The 19,106-nt window shown below is 68.3% G+C and overlaps 1 protein-coding gene across 1 annotated transcript; it reads left to right on the top strand.

The window, feature by feature from the left end:
- Positions 1–8,262: 8,262 nt before the first annotated feature.
- On the top strand, positions 8,263–17,626 carry DPYSL5 (dihydropyrimidinase like 5). The gene is made up of 12 exons (XM_065630818.1): positions 8,263–8,523; positions 10,138–10,296; positions 11,119–11,298; positions 11,389–11,457; positions 11,817–11,861; positions 12,014–12,089; positions 13,255–13,411; positions 14,057–14,198; positions 14,582–14,724; positions 14,809–15,016; positions 16,414–16,582; positions 17,541–17,626. Exons 1-12 carry the CDS (start codon positions 8,263–8,265, stop codon positions 17,624–17,626), a joined length of 1,695 nt encoding a protein of 564 aa, XP_065486890.1.
- Positions 17,627–19,106: the final 1,480 nt, after the last annotated feature.

Raw genomic sequence — 19,106 nt, forward strand, 5'->3', positions numbered from 1 at the left:
AGGGGTCCCAGTGACGATGGGGTCCCAATGGGTGGTGGGGTCTGGTGGGCAGAGGGGTCCCCGTGCAGGTGCTGGCATCTCCATGCAGGTGCTGGGGTCCCAGTGGGGTCCCAGTGGGGTCTCAATGGGGTCCCAGCAAGTGGTGGGATCCTGGCGATGCTGGGGCCCCAGTGGGGGGTCCCAGTGGGGTCCTGGTGGGGCAGTGGGGTCTCAATGGGGTCCCAGCAAGTGATGGGGCTCTGGCAGGGGGTAGGATCCTGGTGACGCTGGGGTCCCAGTTTGGGGCACAGGGGCTTTGCTCCTTGTGCACTCATCCCAGCAAAGTGAGACCACACATTTCTGCCCCATTTCTTTCACCCTCCGGGAAATGCCCTGTGCAGCTCCTGCCTCAGTTTCCCCTCCAGCCGGGCAGCGTCGGGTGAGTGCTGAGACCCCTGGAGCCCCCCCCGGTCCCTATGCCAGACCCTGGGGTGATGGGGTCTTGATGTGATCCAGGGAACCCCTCGTGGGATGGAGCCCTGGAGAGGGGCTGGCGGGGTGAGGGTCCCCAGGGCTGGGCCTGGGGTGGGCAGGGACAGGTGACAACTGCCTGGAGATGGGGCTGGAGGAGGAAAACTGCCTGAAATGGAGAACTACGCTGGGGCTCTCCTGAGACACCTCAAGCCCCCAGGGGCTGCACCCAGGGGCTGCTGAGGTCCTGGTGAGCCCCCAACAGGTGAGACCCCCCTGCAGTGCTGGGCCAGCTCTGGGTCCCCAGCACAGGACACACATGGACCTGCTGGAGAGCGGCCAGAGGAGCCCCAGGAATGACCCGAGGCTGGAACAGCTCTGCTGGGAGGACAGGCTGAGAGAGCTGGGGGGTTCAGCTGGAGAAGAGAAGCTCCGGGGAGACCTTAGTGCAGCCTTTCTGGACTTCAAAGGGGCCGAGAAGAAAGATGGTGACAGACTTTTGAGCAGGGCCTGTTGCGACAGGACAAGGGGTGATGGTTTTAAACTAAAGGAGGGAGATTCAGGCCGGACATGAGGAAGAAATTGTTTGTGCTGAGGGTGGTGAGAGCCTGGCCCAGGTTGGCCAGAGAGGTGGTGGCTGAACCATCCCTGGAGACATCCCAGGCCAGGCTGGACGGGGCTCTGAGCAACCTGAGCTGGTGCAGATGTCCCTGCCCATGGCAGGGGGGCACTGGGGAGCTGGGAACCTCCCTTCCACCCAAACTGTCCTGTGACAATTGAATCTGCAAGGGCCGGTGCCTCTGCTTGAGGGCAGAGCTGCCAGCAGCCAGACCCAGCCAGGCTGGAGGAGGGGACAAGTGGGGACCGTGCAAGGATAAACAGAAATTCCTGCCCCAGGCAGAGAAAGCCCGGCAGTGACACAGGCTGAGGACAGCTCTGCTGGACGGGACGTGGGGGTCCTGGCAGACACAAACTGAACTGGAACCCCCAGTGTCCTCTGACAGCAGGAGGACACAAAAGCCAGGAGGGGACTCAGCTGGAGCCATCAGGATGCTCAGGGGATGCAAAGCTTGGGGCGGGGGGACAGAGGGGCTGGGGCTGGTTCAGCTGGAGGAGTAAAGGATGAGGGGACCCAGGGTGTCCCTGAGAGTGGGACAGCACAGCTGGGATGGATGGGATGGGGAATGGATGGGATGGGGTGGAGTGGGGTGGGATGAGGAGTGGATGGGATGGGATAGGATGAGATGGGGAATGGATGGGATGAGATGGGGTGGGATGGGGAATGGATAGGATGGGGAGTGGATAGGATGGGATGGGATGGGGTGCGATGGGGAATGGATGGGATGGGGTGGAGTGGGGTGGGATGGGGAGTGGATGGGATGGGATAGGATGAGATGGGGAATGGATGGGGTGGGGTGGGATGGGGATGGGATGGGGAATGGATGGAATGGGGTGGGGTGGGATGGGATGGGGTGGGATGGAATGGGGTGGGATGGGGAGGGATGGAGCAGCAGGTCCCTCCAGCACCCCTAACCCCACCCCATGTCCCCACCTTGTGCACCTGCCCCAGCACTGCTGGACACCAAGTGCCATGTTCTGCACAGGGGGTGCCTGGTACCACCAGCCCCCCAGGGGACTGGGGGGACAGCGCCCCATGTCCTCCAGTGTCCCATCCTCACAGGCTGGGAGCCTGGGGCGGCTGAGATGGGCTGTGTCGGGCCTGCTGGGTGTAACTGGGATTGCTGGAATGGTCTGGGACACTACTGGGCATTACTGGGTGTTACTGGGCTGTACTGGGAGCTGGTGGGTGTTACTGGGCAGTGTTGGGCACTGCTCAGCCCTACTAGGACACTGCTGGGCACTACTGGGCTTTACTGGCTACTACTGGGATGTACTGGGCACTACTGGGTGTGAGCAGGTGCCAGTGAGGTGTGCGGGACACTACTGGGTGTTACTGGGTGCTGACGGGGCATACTGGGCACTACTGGCTGTTACTGGGCACTGCTGGGTGTTACTGGGCTGTGCTGGTCTGTGCTGGCCACTGTTGGGCACTATTGAGCATTATTGGGTGTCACTGGGCACAACTGGGCTGTGTTGGGTGCTGATGGGATCTGCTGGGCTGTACTGGGTGCTACTGGGTGTTACTGGGCTGTACTGGGCACTACTGGGCTGAGTGGGGCACTATTGGACTGTACAGGGCACTACTGGGTGCTACTGGGCACTGCTGGGCTGTACTGGGTGCTGGGTGTTACTGGGCACTGCTGGGCTGTACTGGGCGATGGGTGTTACTGGGCACTGCTGGGCTGTACTGGGCGATGGGTGCTACTGGGCACTGCTGGGCTGTACTGGGTGCTGGGTGTTACTGGGCACTGCTGGGCTGTACTGGGTGCTGGGTGTTACTGGGCATTACTGGGCACTGGTGGGCAGTGCTGGGTGTTACTGGGACTGTACTGGGTGGCCCTTATGGTGTTACTGGGCTGTACTGGGTGTTACTGGGCACTGCTGGGAGGCCCTTATGGGGATGCCATGGGTGGCCATGGGGCAGCGATGTGCTGTTATGGGGTGGTGTCGGGGGGCCCTTTGGGTGCCATGGGGGTTGTCACGGGATGGTAACCCGGGGGGAAAATTGGGCTGTCGGGAGGGGCCGTGGAGGGAGGGCCTATGGGGGGCCCGAGGGGGCTCGGGGGGGCCCATGGGGAGGTGCCGGGGGCCCCACGGGGCGGCCCATGCGGGGGTCACGGGGGGGTCACAAGGGTCGGGGTTACTCGGGGCCGCCCCCGCGCGCCTTTGTGCCGGCTCCGGTCACCATGGCAACCATGGCAGGTGGCGCCGCTGGGCGGGGCCCTGGGCGCCGGCCCCGCCCCTCCGCCTGTCAGTCAGGCTGCGCGCAGCCCACCCTGCTGGGTGACCGGCCCCGCCCCCGCGGAGAAAGCGGGCGGAGATTGGCGGAGGCCGCGGTGAGGCCCCGCCCCCGCCGCGCAGGTTTGGGTGAGAGGCGATCGCGGACGGGAGCGCGGCGGGCGCAGCCGGAGCGGGAGCGCAGCCGGAGGTACCGGCGGGGACGGCGTGGGCTGGGCTGCTATCGCACGTTCCCGCACCGGCGGGACCTGATTTGTCGCGGCTGTATCGCGACGGGTGAGACAATTGCGGCAGGTGCGCGTATCGCGGCAGGCGAGGGTGTCCCGCCAGGCGGGGGGGAGCTCTGCCCCATATACGCGCACAGACGGGGCGCATCGCGGGGCGGGAAGGGTGCGTCTGGCCCCCGCCCACGTACGGCCAGTCACCTGTCGCGACAGGGCGGTTGTGTCGCGACAGCGCGACGGGCTCTTTTTGGCGGGGTGTGGCGACGGGTCCACCCCGCGCGAGCGGGCCCGGTTCCCCCGTCGGCGCCGTGTCGCGACCGGGCGCGGAGCAGCAGGTGCGCGGAGGAGCGGCCACCCCGGGGCGGCCGGTGCGCGGGCGGGGGTCCCGGCGGGCCCGGCTCATTGTTCCGCGGGGGCTCCCGGGCGGCCCCGCCCCGGCTCGGAGCATCCTTTGTGCTGGGCGGCACCGGGGCTTTGTCTGCGGGGCCGCCCCGGGGCTGGCGGGGCCTGGACCCAGCCGCGCCCCCCCGAGCCGGGCACCGGGGCCCCGCCGCACCCCCGCCCCGGGCCGCCCCTCGCCCCGCCGCCCCCGCACCTTGCCCGGGGCTGCGCCCTGCCCAGCACCCCGCACCGGGGCAGGCAGTCCGGGGACCCCCCCAGCAGCTCCGGTCTCTGCCTGGGGACTCCCTGCAGCCCCGGCCGGGCCCCCCCGCGAGGGCTGGCAGGGCCCCGGGTTCGGTGCCGCAGTGCCGGCCGTGCTGCACCCACTGCCCATCCCGGGGTTAGTGCCTGGGGCACAAGGGGGACCCTGTAACTGGGCGAGGGGTCCCACCGGGCAGCCGGCACCCCTGTGCTGCGGCAGCGTGTCCTGCGCTCGCTCGGGTGTGGCTGTGCCATGGTGTGCGGTGTGCCATGGAGCGTGCCGTGCCAAGGTGCCCGCGGGGACGAGGACCGGCTGTTCACACACCCACAGCATTCTGGGCTCAGCACGGGTGTCCAGCTCTGCCGGAGCATCCCTGCCCTTCAGCTATGGATCATGGTCCCTCCATTGCCGTGGGGCTGTCCGGGTGTCCCTTGTCCTCCGACGGTGGTGGCTCAGTCACCCCAGCACTGGTGGTCATCCCGGCTGGGGAGACGGTGGGTGGGACCCCGGCAGCGGGGCCGGGCAGCCCAGGCTTCTCATGCAGCATCGGAGCGGGTCAGCGGCTCCTGGCCTGGCTGTGTCTGAAACGGAGCCGGGGAAGGGCAGGGCTGGGGGGACGTGGTGGTCGTGGACCCCGGGAGGCATCTCCAGGGTGGGGGGTGATGCCCACCCAGCTGCCACTGCTGGCTGGGGACAGGCGGTGGTTGTGGTTTGGTTTCATTGGCGGGGCTGGTCCTGCTGAGGAGGGGACAGTCACCGAGCCCAGGAGCTGACAAAGGAGGGTCTCAGCCAGGGCGCAGGGGGCAGGGGGTGCTGGCAGGGGGCGCCGGGCAGGGGGGGTGCCAGAGTTCTCACCGGTGCAGACAAAAGCCGGGGGGGGCGGCAGAGGGGCTGCGGCAGGCCTTGGCCTCGCCTCGCCGCACAATGCGGCTCTGTGTGCGGCCGTGCCGCAGCCCCACCGTCCCGGCACAAAGGCTGGGCCCGGCGGCCGCCCCAGCCCCAACAGGTGCCCCCCGGCAGCCCCCGCAAGGCAGGGGTCTCTTTGTCCTGCCGGGGTCACAGCTGTCCCTGTGCTCCCGCCCCACCAGCCCCTGCGGCTCGGGGCCGGCGAGCAGGCGGTGGGCGCTGGGGGGGCCACAAGCCCCCCGAGATGGCCGCGCTGCTTTGTATGCCGGGAAGTGCCGCTGCAGCCCCTCACCTCCCAGGCTACCGGTAGCGCCCAAGGATGGCCGGGCTGGGGGCTTGTGGGGCAGGGCTGCTGGCTGTGGTGGTGGGGCCAGGTGGGGGTCCCCAAGGATGCTTATGGCCCCCCCAGTGCTGACGCTGTGTTTCTGCCCCACCTGGGGAACCTGTTGTCTTGCAGAAACCTCCCGCTTTCTGCCTCAGCAAGCAGCCGCTGGTGCCGGCTGTGCCACCGCACCGCAGCGGCTCGCCAGGGCATGGGCAAGAGCCCGGGTGTTTCCAGGACTGGCTGTGCCGTACTGGCACTGCAGCACAGGCTGGGGAACAGAGGGACAGAGCCCTTGGGGATGCTTGATGTGAGCTGGGGGGCAACTGGGAGGAACTGGGAGGGACTGGCGGGCCGGGCAGTCCATGGCGGGCAGCCTGAGCTGGGCACGGGGACCAGCACGATGGGTGGAGTGGTGGCTGCCAGCGCAGGAGGTGGGGGCAGCGATGCCCACTCCTGGGGGCACAATGCTGGGGGTGACTGGGTCCCCGAGGAGGGGACAGGAGGGGGCCCAGCGCAGTAGGGCGGTGGCAGTGTGGTGGCAGTGGTGTGGGTGGCTCCGTGGTGGCCAAGGCTGCGGGCAGCGTGTCGAGCTGCCAGCCCTTGTCTGTGCACTGTGTCCAGCCCACGCCGGGCTCGCCCTCACCTGTGTCCCTGAGCAATGCCTCGTCCTCTCAGCCAGCGCCTTGCCTGCCCACCGCGCTCTGCCACGCTCACCCGCTTCCAGCACGCCCATGACAGCCTCCCTCTCCCCACCAGACCCATAGGGCCGGGGCTGTGGGGCCGCTGAGCCCACCCGCCTGCCTGTGCCGAGCTCCAGCATCCAGCTGCCCGCCGGGCCGTGTCCGGCAGTGCGGTCCTGCCTGCACAACCCCGGGGGGGCCGGGCTGCGTGGGACTCCACAGCAGGTCAAGTCCCATCCCCATCTGTGCAGCACCGGGCACAGCGGAGACACAGTGACTTGGGGGGGGGACAGTCACCCCCTCCATGAGCTGCTGTGGGGAGCGGGGCAGGCCAGGCTGGGACGTGGCTGTGCTGGGGGACCCTGCCTGCACCACACGGCGGGGGGGTGATGCGGCACCGCTGGCAGCCGGCACGGGCTGCCTCCCCGTGCGCTGCCGTGCTCCAGATCCGTCCGTCACAGCAACCTGCTTTCATGTCGGGGTGTCACACACCACCTCCCTGCCGCACCCCCTTTCCTGCGCTGCGCAAGCACCGTCCTGCCCGGCACAGCCCTGCCCTGGGGTGCCAGGCCTGGGGGGGCAGTGGGCACCACCACACCTCCTGTGGTCCCTCGCCTACCACGGCTGGTCTCTGTCCCGACACCTCGCCCCATCCCGGCTGCTGGGGCGCGGGGGGTCAGCAGGTCTGGGGGCCGCTCCCCGTGTCCCGGCAGCGCAGCCGTGGGGCTGGGTTCCCCCAGGGCAGCCCGTGCATGGGGCAGCGGCTTCCTCGGGGGCAGCGGGGGGCAGGGGTGGGCAGAGGCAGAGGTGCCGGTGCCCAGCATGCCATGGCAGCCTGGCTCGCTGCATGAGGAGCTGCTGCTGGCAGGAGGGTCGCTGCCATCCCACCACGACCCCTCGGGGACCTCTTTTCCTCCGCCATCATTCTGCAGCCGGCGCAGCTGTGCATGGCGGTGGCATTCCTGGCAGGGCGGGGGCCGCCTTCCCCAGGAGCATGTTCCATGGTGGCGGCTGCTGGTGGGACCCCTGGCAGGTGCTTGCCGTGTTCCTGTGCCAGGGTGAGAGGAGCGGACAAGGCACAGGCTGGCACCACGGCAGGGCTGGCACTGCCATCGCAGAGCCACAGGGCAGGAGCTGGCCCGGGAGGGACTCCCTGTGCCCCACAGCGCGGTGGTGGCCCTGCGGTGCCACTCGCCGGCCCAGGCAGCTGCTCCTGGCCGCAGTGCTGGGGATGCTCAGCTGCTGGCCAGGCCCAGCTCAGCCCTGCCGGCTGCCGTGGCTCCCGCCAGGTCCGGCGCGCGGGGAAGCCATTTGCTGCCGAGCTGGCGTTTTGCTGGGTGGCTGAAAATTGCTGGCATGTGCTGGGGACAGTCCCTTTGGAGCGGTGCCCCGGCCCCAGCACCCACGTGAGCAGCGGCAGGCCCCGGCGGGGTCCCAGCCCACCCCACGGGGGGACACGCTCCCGGGGCGCCGGCACGTGCCGGCCGTGCTCAGACCGGTCGATCGCGTTTGACCTTCATCTACCAAATGAATTATAGATCGTGTCTGGGGATGCCCCTCGCTGACAGGGGGCGAAGGCGGCGCAGGGGCAGCGTGGGGGGCTCCGGCAGAGCTGGCACCGCATGGGGCTGTGGGGCAGAGGCCGGCAGTCTGCCCCGAATAGGGGTGCTCGCACCCCAGGGAGAAGCCCGGGCAGTGTCCCCTCGGCACATGCGGCACCAGCAGCCGGGGCTTGGCCCCCTCCCTCGCCCGGTGTCCCTGCCCGCAGCAAGGTGGGGCAGCGCGTGGGGCTGGGGTAGGGGTCCGGCAGCCCCACTCTGTGGCCGGCTGCGGGTGCCGGGGCTGCGGGTGCCGGGGCTGCGGGTGGGCAGTGCTGCACGGGGTGCAGGCTCGTGTCATCAGAGCAGGGGAGCTCGGCAGGGCGGCCCCCCCTCTCTGCGGATTTCCCGGGGTAATCCAGTGTTGACACGGCCCAGGGCGGGGACAGGCATGGCGGGTGCGTAGCCGCGGGGCTGCCCGCGTCGGGTGCCCGCGCTGAGGCGTGGCGGCAGCGCTGTGCCAGCCCGGGACCCCCAGGGTGGGCGATGGGGCTGAGGCCCCCCCGGCCCCGGGGGGCTGTGTGGGACAGGGACTGCCCGCGGCCGCCCCAGCGCTGACGCCTACCCTCGCAGCACCATGCTGGCCAACGCGGCCACCATGCGGATCCTCATCAAGGGGGGGAAGGTGGTGAACGATGACTGCACGCTGGAGGCTGACGTCTACATCGAGAACGGCATCATCCAGCAAGTGGGCCGCGAGCTCATGATCCCCGGCGGGGCCAAGGTCATCGACGCCACCGGCAAGCTCGTCATCCCCGGCGGCATCGACACCAGCACCCACTTCCACCAGACCTTCATGAACGCCACCTGCGTGGATGACTTCTACCACGGCACCAAGGTACCGCCCGGCACGGCCCCCCTGGCACTCCTGGCTCTGCCTGCACCCCGAGCCCTGGTGGGTGGGTTTGCTCCCAGCTCCTGGCCCCTGGGGTGCTGGCGGGTGCTGTGTGGAGCATCCACAGCCGAGGGGGACGCCGGCCAGGCAGGAGCGCTTGGTGGCTGCAGCTGCCCGGTGCAGGCAGGCTCTCTGCCCCGGCACTGCGGGAAGGTGGCTGCACCAGCTCCACGGCAGCCTGCCATTGCACCGCCTGTCCCCATGTCCCCATCCATCAAGTCCCCTTGCTGTGAGCATCCCCCTCACCGGGGCCATGGCATTCTGTGCCGGCACAGAGCCCCACAGCTCCCTATGTGCCACCGATTGTGCCTACTGCTGATGCAGTGAGGGACAGATGCCACTTTGCGGCAATGAGCCCCGGCTGCTGGGAGCCCGTCTTCCCACCCAGCCGCGCTCGCTGCTGGCCCCGGGAGGGTGAGCAGGGGGGTGGGTGCAGCCCCTCCACCCGCAGCAAAGGTGCTGTCCCGCACGGGGACCCCTCGGTGCCCGGGGAACCCTCGGTGCCCACAGACCCTGCTGTCCAGCTCCAGCCAGGGTGCCGCCAGCAGCGAGGCTGCCGTGGGGATGCTCCGCAGTGCCAGCCCGGCTCAGGGCTCTCCCTGTGCTGCAGGGCCCTGCCACGGGCCGGCGGTGCCGTGCACCGGGTGCCACTGCCCGGGCGTGTTGAGGGGCCGGTACAAGCTTGTCAGGGGCAGAGCCGGGGCCGGCTGTCTCCATCCTGCTGCACAGAGCAGCCATTGTGCTGGTGCTGGCCGTGCCTGGCCCCAGGGAGCCCACGTCCCTGGGCAGGGGCTCGGCTCTGCCACGGCTGCTGCGGCAAAGGGCTCAGGAGCTGGGGGCAGCCTCGTGCCCCGGCACAGTGAGAGGCCCAGCGATGTGCCGCAAGGCAGGGGGACGGTGCAGCGACTGCAGGTGCCCCATGCCATGCCTGCACCCCATCCCTGTCCCACCAGGGTGTGTGGCAGCACCACGCCGGCACCACCGGCCCGCGCCAGCCTGCAAGGACCAATTGATAAAGGAGCTTTGGGGATTAGCTGGGCCGGGTGAGCCGGGGACACCGCCGGCTGCGCTGGCGCCTGCCCTGCTGCCCACGCATGCCACAGCGGGGGGGCTCTCCCTGCGGCCCCTGTGCTGCCTGGGCTGGGCAGCCCCATCCCGGACCGGGCCCCATGCAGGGGGTGCAGCTGGGGGGGCTGTGGTGCCCAGGCAGGGTGTCCCCCCGGCACCCCGAACCCAGGGGTTGGTGCGGGGGGGTAGTCAGTGCCCCGGTGGGCGGCAGGATAGGGCTGACCAGATGTGTGCCCAGATGTGCTGCTGCAGCCAGGCAGCCGCGGGCAGGGCCAGGGCGCTGCAGGGGGCGGTTGTACCCTGGGGTGATGTGGGGGGATCCCTGTCTGCAACAGGGCCCAGCCCGGGGCCCCCACCTGTCTGTGGACGATGCCATGCCCCGAGTGGCAGGGTCACTGCCCATGGCACGGGCAGCATCGCAGGACCAGGGGCCATTCCCAGCCGGGCAAATCCTGCCGTCCCCACCGCCACTGTCCCCATCACCCACAGGCAGCCCTGGTGGGAGGGACGACGATGATCATCGGCCACGTCCTGCCCGACAAGGAGACCTCGCTGCTGGACGCCTACGAGAAGTGCCGCAGCCTGGCTGACCCCAAGGTCTGCTGCGACTATGCCCTGCACATGGGCATCACTTGGTGGGCGCCCAAGGTGAGTCTGGCTGTGTGGCTCTGGCACAGCGCGGCTCCAACCCCAATACCGCGAGTGCCCGGGAGCAGCTGCTGTGGCCAGGGATAATTCCCGTCCCGCTGATCCCATTAGCTGCTTGTTGGGGTGGGCTGAGCCCCCCGGCTGCCTTTTGAGCTGTCCTGATCCCGGCTCAGTGGGGCAGGGGGTCCCGGCAGGGCTGAGCCCCTCGCCGGGGTGGGGAAGGTGCTGCTGCTCCAGGAAGGGACTGGGGTGCCCAGGCAGGGTGGTCCCAGCATGGGGGGACCCAGTCCTGCAGCACAATCCCCGTGGCCATGGCCACTGACCCCTGCTCGGTGCCTGGACCTTGTCCCACAGCATGCTCAGCCCCTGCTATTGCCACCAAAGCTGCCGGAGCAGAATCTGGCCCGGCTCAAGCTGCGCAGCTCCCGGCTGTGCTGCAGGAGACCCCAGCCCTGGGCACCCCCTCGCCCGGGCAGACCCTCCCCAGGCAGAGCAGGGGGCGAAGCAGGTGTCCCCAGGGTGCAGCCCAGCACCAGCACACTGAGGATTCGGCCAGGCTAGCACCAGATCATGGCATGACATGGCGAGCAAAATCCCCCCCGCTCCCCCCTGCCAGCATCTGTCCCTCCCCAGGTCACCCTGGGGCACATGCACAAATCCTGCATCTCACACCCCCAAGGGTGAAGTGTTGGTCCCTGCCCCATGGCAGGGGGCACCTCACCCCACGCCTGCCTGGTGGTGTGGGGAGCATGTCCCGTGGCTGCCTGCGCACCCCAAAACTGCCGTGTACCCTCACCATGCTGACCCCTTGTCCTGGTGCAGGTGAAGGTGGAGATGGAGACACTGGTGCGGGAGAAGGGAGTGAACTCCTTTCAGATGTTCATGACCTACAAGGACCTGTACATGCTGCGGGACAGCGAGCTCTACCAGGTCTTCAGGGCCTGCCGCGACATCGGGGCCATCGCCCGCGTCCACGCCGAGAACGGCGAGCTGGTGGCCGAGGTGAGCGCTGGGGACTGGGGGTGCCCACGGGCAGAGCGATGGGGCAGACCCCCAGTGTTGCCCCCACCCTGACACCCCCCCATTCCCCAGGGAGCGAAGGAGGCGCTGGACCTGGGCATCACGGGGCCGGAGGGCATCGAGATCAGCCGGCCTGAAGAGGTAGGTGACTGCACGTGTCCTTGAGTCACCACACAGGTGGTGGCCCAGGATGTGGCTGGGATGCTCCAGGGCATCCTCTTGGCTGGCACCACTTGTGTGCCCACCCGTGCACCCATCTGTGCCACCCATGCACCCATCTGTGCACCCGTCTGTGCACTCATCCGCGTACCATCTGCACAACCATTTGCACACCCGTCCCTGCACCACCAGCACACCGGTCTGTGCACCAACACTCCTGTCTGTGCACCCATCTGCACACCCACCCACGCACCCATCGGTGCCACCGGGCCCAACCCCACACCGTGCCCGAGCCGCGGTGCCGTGCCGTGCCACACGTCTCACTGCCCTTCTTTCCGCAGCTGGAGGCTGAGGCCACGCACCGCGTCATCACCATCGCCAACAGGGTGAGTGGTCCCCAGCCCAGCAGCCAGTTGCTGCATCTGGGAGTGGGTGCCCCGGGTCCATGGGGGGGTCCCCGCGCCCCTATTGGGGCGCGGGGACCCCCCCATGGAGCCAGGGTGCCACAGGGGTGGTGTCACTGACCCCCTTTCCACAGACCCACTGCCCTGTCTACCTGGTGAACGTCTCCAGCATGTCCGCGGGGGACGTCATCGCCGCTGCCAAGATGCAAGGTAGGGGGCTCGGATGGGCACCCCTGGGAATGGCCCCGTCCAAGGGCAGGATGTGACCCCCCCCACCCCCCGCCCCAGGCTGGACATGGACCCATGGGATGCAGGGACACGCAGGGACATGCAGGGACACACAGGGACATGGGCAGATGCACCCATGGAGGAGTGTGCAGGTGTGAGCCTGTGTGGGGTCACAGACACACACCGACGCAGACGCGTGTGGGCACATGGCACCTTTGTGGACAAGGACACAGCCACGGGACACACGCAGGGTGAATGTGGGCACTGGGAAAGGCTGAGGAGCTGGGGCTCTGGAGCTGGAGAAGAGGAGACTGAGGGGTGACCTCATTCATGGGGATCAATATGGAAAGGGGGAGTGTCAGGAGGATGGAGCCAGGCTCTTCTGGGTGACAACCAGTGACAGGACAAGGGGCAGGGGGTGCAAACTGGAACACAGGAGGTTCCACTTAAAGATGAGAAGAAACTTCTTCATGGTGAGGGTGCCAGAGCCTGGCCCGGGCTGCCCAGGGAGGTTGTGGAGTCTCCTTCTCTGCAGACATTCCAACCCGCCTGGACACCTTCTGTGTAACCTCATCTGGGTGTTCCTGCTCCGGCGGGGGGATTGCACTGGATGAGCTTTCGAGGTCCCTTCCAACCCCTGACATCCTGGGATTCTGTGATTCTGTGTGTGGAGGTCACGGGCTCGCAGGGGCAGGGACAAAGGCACATGCGGGGACATGTCACATGCAGAGGTGTGGACGTGCATGTCATGGGGCTGGGGACACGTGGGCTCTTGCATGGACAGGGACGCAGGCAGGAACAGCCACACAGGCACAGAGCAGGGGTGTGGGTGTGCAGGCGTGCCCTTTGTCACAGTCCATTTGGTGACAGACTTGTGATGGTTCCTTTACCTTGATCTCGAAGCGCAAAATTAAGGCACAGGTGCACACGTGGGCCCACAGCTCCGCTTGCACAGACACACAACACAGGTGCGAGCACACGAGTACACATGGGCACGCGCGTGGACACAGCGTCATGCCCAGACACGGGCACACACTGCCTGCAGAGATACTGCCATGGGCAGAGCTCACACGCACCCCTTGCACGCTTGCCCGTGCACCTCTGCCCCACTGCCCCCAGCCCCACGCGTGTTCCTCCGCCCCGGCAGGGAAGGTGGTGTACGCGGAGACGACCACAGCGCACGCCACGCTCACCGGGCTGCACTACTACCACCAAGACTGGTTCCACGCCGCCGCCTACGTCACCGTGCCGCCGCTGCGCCTGGACACCAACACCTCCGCCTACCTCATGAGCCTGCTCGCCAAGTGAGGCACCCTGGGCACCCCTCCCCGCGGGCCGTGCTGCCCCACACCCCCTCCCCAGCTGCCACGCTTGCTGTGTCCCAGGGCATGGTGCTCACTGGGCACTCCTGGTGTCCAGCATGTCCAGGCATCCTGCTCCCAGGTGCCGTGCAGTCCGGCTGCCCCATCACCTCAGCACCGTGTGTGCTGACACCCTGCTCCCAGGCACCCTGCTGCCCGCTGCTGTGTTCTGCAGACACCCCATCCTTCCAGCACCCTGCTCCTCAGGCTCGCCCCTGAGCACCCCATGTCCCTGGCACCTCACATTTGGGGCGCCGGGTGCTTCCCAGACGCTGTTCTCCCTCGCGGTCTGACTTTGTGGGTGCTGCACCTCCCAAGCACTCGCTGAGTGCCCAGGCTGCTGGATGCTGAGCATCCCGGGCACACCACTGCATGGATGCCCGATTCCCTGGGCACTCTGTTCCCCGCACTGCATGGATGCCCCATTCCCTGGGCACCCTGTTCCCTGTTTCCCCCACTGCATGGATGCCCCATTTCCTGGGCACCCCACTCCCTGGGTGCTGAGCTCCCCGAGCACCCCGCTCCCCGCTGGCTGTGGCCGAGCCACCCCGGCAGTGCCATCAGCAGTGCTGCCCCATCCTCCCGCAGCGACACGCTGAACATCGTGGCCTCCGACCACCGGCCCTTCAGCACCAAGCAGAAGGCCATGGGCAAGGAGGACTTCACCAAGATCCCCCACGGCGTGAGCGGCGTGCAGGACCGCATGAACATCATCTGGGAACGAGGCGTGGTACGGGGTCCCACACCCCCTGCCCCAGGCACCCCAGGATGGGCTGGGGTGGGCTTGTGATGGGGCTGTGATGGAGCTGCCCCCCTGGCTCTCAGGGGCTCAGCAGTGGGTCCAGTGTGGGCTGAGCTGGCCCCAGCTTTGGGATGAGGGGACCTTTTCCCCGGGTCCCACAGGACATCCCATGGAGGGTTTGCCCTCTGGCGTGATGGGGGTGAGGTGCTCCCCAGTGTAATCCAGTGCGTCCCAGCAAGGGACACAGCACCAGCAGCACCCCCAAGGCACTGGGGGGCTTGGGGTGGGCACGAGGGCGGGGCACAGACAGACGGGCAGCGCTGGGGCACAATGGGGCCTGGCACACCCTCAGCCCCCCACTCTGGCGCCAGGTCGGGGGCAAGATGGATGAGAACCGCTTCGTGGCCGTGACCAGCTCCAACGCTGCCAAGATCCACAACCTGTACCCCCGCAAGGGCCGGATCATCCCTGGGGCCGACGCCGATGTCGTGGTCTGGGACCCCGAGGCCACCAAGTAGGTGCAGCCGGTGGAGGGGTGCCAGGGAGGGGGCTCCCCGTGCCACTGGACGCCCTCTCACCGCCCCGTCCCTTCACCCAGGACCATCTCAGCCAGCACCCAGGTGCAGGGGGGGGACATCAACCTGTACGAGAACATGCGGTGCCATGGGGTGCCCCTGGTCACCATCAGCCGTGGGCGCGTGGTCTACGAGAATGGTGTCTTCATGTGCGCCGAGGGCACCGGCAAGTTCTGCCCCCTGCGCTCCTTCCCGGACTCCGTCTACAAGAAGCTGGTGCAGCGGGAGAAGGTAGGGGGGCGGTGGGGCTGTGCCAGCGCTGTGCCGCGGTGTGGGGCAGGGCTGTGCCGTGCCTGGCTCCTGGCTGCTGGGGGGGGTGAGGGTGGTGGCGGCCATGGTGGTCCTGGTGGCGTGGGTCGGTGCTACTGGTGCCAGGAGGATGGGTCTGTGCCACAGAGTGCTGTGCTGGCCTGATGCCATGCTGTACCGCGGTCGGTGTCAACCTGGCGCTTGGCATAGCGGGAGCACAGTGTGCCTTGTTTTGGGGACGGGGGGACGGCAGTGGCAGCACCTGGCCGGGGGCGAGTGGGGACATCCACGCCGCCGGCGGTGGGGTCCCTGTGGGAGGGGGTGCAGTGGAGGAGCCCCCTGAGCTCCTGCCCTTGCCTGCGTGCTGGCGGCGCAGAGGGTTTGGGGACACTCACCCCGCGTGTTGCTGGGGCTGGCAGTTGTCCTGACACATGCGCGAGGCACGTGCTGAGCATCCTGGGCCCTCCGCCCTCTGCTGGGTCGGGGTGTCCCCTCTGCAGCCCCCCGAGGTGGTCCCTCAGTGACCCCACGTGCACCGGGGCACGGGCACCCATGGCTGGGACAGGAGGGGACCCCGGGGCACGCATCCCCGGGGCTGTGGGGCAGGTCTTGCCTGTGCTCGCTGGGGCTGCAGAAGCCCCTCTCCTTCTCCCTGTCCCCCACAGTGACCCATCCTGCAGCGCTGGCCCTGCGCCCCATCTCTGACCCACTGTGGGCGTGGGGCACGGCCACCACCCCACCACCCCCCTCCCTCGGCGTCACACCTTGGAGTTCTGGCAGACCCCAGCACCGGGGACCCCCCTGTGCCCCCCGCCTTTCACCAGTACCTGCCTGGACATGGGAGACGTGCTGGGGGGCTCGATGTGGTGCTGGTGCAGTGAGGGAAGGGGACAGCTGGGGGTCCCAGCACAGTCCTGGGGAGCCCAGTGCCTGGCTGGAGCCACGTGTGGCCGGGGGCAGCGCCGGGGGGCGCAGGGCAGGGTCCTGCGCGGGGCATCGCCTGCCTGCACGGATGGCTCCGGGCGCTTGCTGCTGCCTGGCTGTGGGGGAACCAGTTTGGCATCACCGCCGGGATTGTGGGGCTGCGCCGCTGGAGTCACCCGCCTCCCCCAGCCCCTGCCCTGGCACTGCCCTGTGCCGCCACCTCCAGCATCCCACTCCTTGCCTCTTGTCCCCAGTTGCAGCCCCCTCCCCAGTTGCAGCCCCCTTGCCAGCCGCAGCATCCCTGGCCCCTTCCTCCCCCCCGCACCCGGCTGATTGCACCCCGCTGTAAGGCAGTTGCACCCCTAACCCCGCTCACACCACGGGGCACCCCCGTGCTTCCCCCTGCGCCCCCCCCCCGCTGATGCTCTCTCTGCTTTTTCTTTCCCTCCCGGCAGAGTTTGAAGCTGCGGGGTGTGGATCGCACCCCGTACCTGGGGGATGTGGCCGTGGTTGTGCATGCCGGGAAAAAAGAGACGGGGACGCCCCTGGCCGATACGCCCACCCGCCCCGCCACGCGACACGGGGGCATGAGGGACCTCCACGAGTCCAGCTTCAGCCTGTCCGGTAAGAGCGGGGCCGCAGCGAGGGTCCCGGCAGCCCCCCCGGGGCTCACCGGCAGCCCCACACCCGGCGGCTGTCTGGCATCAGCTGGGCACTTGCCACCCTGAGGTGCCACCCCCGTCTCCCGGACAGGGGGCTGCACCGCCCCGGTGCTCCCACAGCAGTGTAGGGCACGACCCCCTCCCCGGACCCGCAGCCCCTCCAGCCCTCGCCCGTCCCTCCGTGCACCGTCCGTCGCGTGGCTGCGCCTGCCGGGGGGAGCTGGGTCAGCACTGAGCTGGCGCGCGCGTTGTGTTTGGCCCTTTGTCCCCAGGAGCGGGACTGGAGGGATGGAAACATCTCAGCGGCTCCAGCTGGCCTGTGCCATCCCATCCCGCAGCCGCCATGTGCCCTGCGCCGGGCAGGACCGAGCCACGTCCTGCTCCCCCGGCTACGGCACTCTGCTGGTTTGGTGCTGGCTGTGCCGGGCTGGCAGCCACGGGCCAGGGCCGCTGTGACCCCCTGGGTGGGACGCAGGGGCCTGGGGGGTCACAAGCATCGGTCCCAGCGTGGCCGGTGCTGCCTGAGGTGCCGGTGCTCCGGTGCTCACCGCTGTGTGCGGCACAGCCGAGGCTGGGCTGTGGGGGAGCGTGGGGACACCAGGTGTGAACTGTGGGGTGTCCTGTGCACGGACAGCGGTTGGACTCCATGATCCTGTGGGTCCCTTCCAGCTCAGGACATTCTGTGATTCTATGACACGGAGCACCCACTGACCCGCGGTGCCCGGCGGCAGCGCTGGGGGTGCCAGGGGGACACGGAGCACCCACTGTCCCCACGGTGCTGAGGGCAGGACTGGAGGCACCAGGGGGACATGGAGGACCTGCTGTCCCTGTGGTGCTGGTGGCAGGGCTGGGGGTACTGGGGTGTCCGTCAGGCTCTTGCCCCAGTGGCCCTGACTCCTGTCCGTCCGTCTGTCCGGCAGGTTCTCAGATCGATGACCACGTTCCAAAGCGAGCTTCGGCCCGGATTCTCGCTCCCCCCGGAGGCCGGTCGAGTGGCATTTGGTAGAGCTGGGGACCTGTCTCCCAACTGAGGACCAGGCGCTGGCCCCACGCCGCTCCCCCCGGGACCCCGGCTCTGGGGGGGCTCCCCTCGCACCGGGGGGCCCTGCCCATCCCCGGCCTGCCCGCGGGGCTGTGCCGGCAGTGACCGTCGGCAGCCACGTGCGGGAGGCCGGGGGCCACGGGCAGGAGGGGACGGGGCAGCGGGGGGACCTGCCCCGGCCCTTTTCTGTTTGCACGTCGGGTTTGGATCAGTGAATTTTTGACTTGTTTGTGCATCACGTGGAAATACTCTGAAGTGGTTTGTGTCACTAGCGTTAGGGGAGAAGCAGGGACCCCCACCCCCCCTTCTGCCCCCCCATCCCTGCACCTCCGCTGGCCCCCACCTCTTCACCCACCCTGGCCCCGACCCCACGCGGGACGTGTGAGCCCATCCCACACCCCGGCAGTGAGCAGTGTCATGGCACGTACACTCCCACACCAGCATGGTGCCAGCAGCTGCCTGTGTGTGCACACACGTGTGCATCCCTCTGTGCAAAAGCATCAGCACACACGTGCACACACACGTGCATCCCTCTGTGCAAAGTGCTGGCACATGCATGCACACACGTGCATCCCTCTGTGCAAAGTGCTGGCACATGTATGCACACACATATACATCCCTCTGTGCAAAGTGCTGGCACACGCATGTGCATCCCTCCATGCAAAGTGCCAGCAGGCCCCTCACTGCCACATGCGCGTGCACACACGTGTCGCACAGTGCATGGGCTCAGCAAGATGTTCGCAGTGCACATGAGAACTCCTCAGCAGGTGTCTGCGCACACGTCCCCATCCCTCCGTGCACGATGGCCACCCTGTTTCACGTCGTGCCGGGGGCTGCTGCAGACCCCAGGGGTGCCAGGGCTGGTGCCGCCCAGCTCGGGCGGTGGGGGCTGGTGGGGTGCGGGTCCCGGTGCATGTGGCCCCGGTGAAGCAGGGTCCCCGTCCCCCTGGGGCCGTGCACTGGTGCTATCCAGCGGGCGCCCTGGCCCCGCTCCCCCTCCCCAGCTGTCCCCGGGGTGGTGTCAGATGTGAGTTGTTCCTTGTGCACTTTTCCCCTAGATGGTCCCTGTAGGTGTGCGGGGGGGCCGGGTGGGCACAGCCCAGGGCCGGGGGTCCTGCCCGCCCCCGGGTAGTTGCATATTGGCCGTTTTAGGAACCTGCAGTACGTTTCTGTTTGCTCATTAAAGACAGTTCTCACAGCACCCAGCCTCGGCGCCTGCTTTTGGGGGCCGGGGGTTCTGGGCTGGGGTAGGGCATGCAGTGGGCTCTGCGTCATCCCCACCTCCTGCACCTGCGCCCCAACCTGTCAAGGTCTGGCACCGTCCCACGTCCGGGCTGGGCCCTCATGGCTGCGGCACTGGGGGCAAGGAGGGACCTGGGAGCATCCACAGGCATGACGTGGGGACACACGGGTGTGGGGACATGGAGCTGGCCCTGCCAGCACA

The sequence above is a fragment of the Caloenas nicobarica genome, chromosome 3 (assembly GCF_036013445.1).
Source record: "Caloenas nicobarica isolate bCalNic1 chromosome 3, bCalNic1.hap1, whole genome shotgun sequence".
Lineage (NCBI taxonomy): Eukaryota > Metazoa > Chordata > Aves > Columbiformes > Columbidae > Caloenas > Caloenas nicobarica.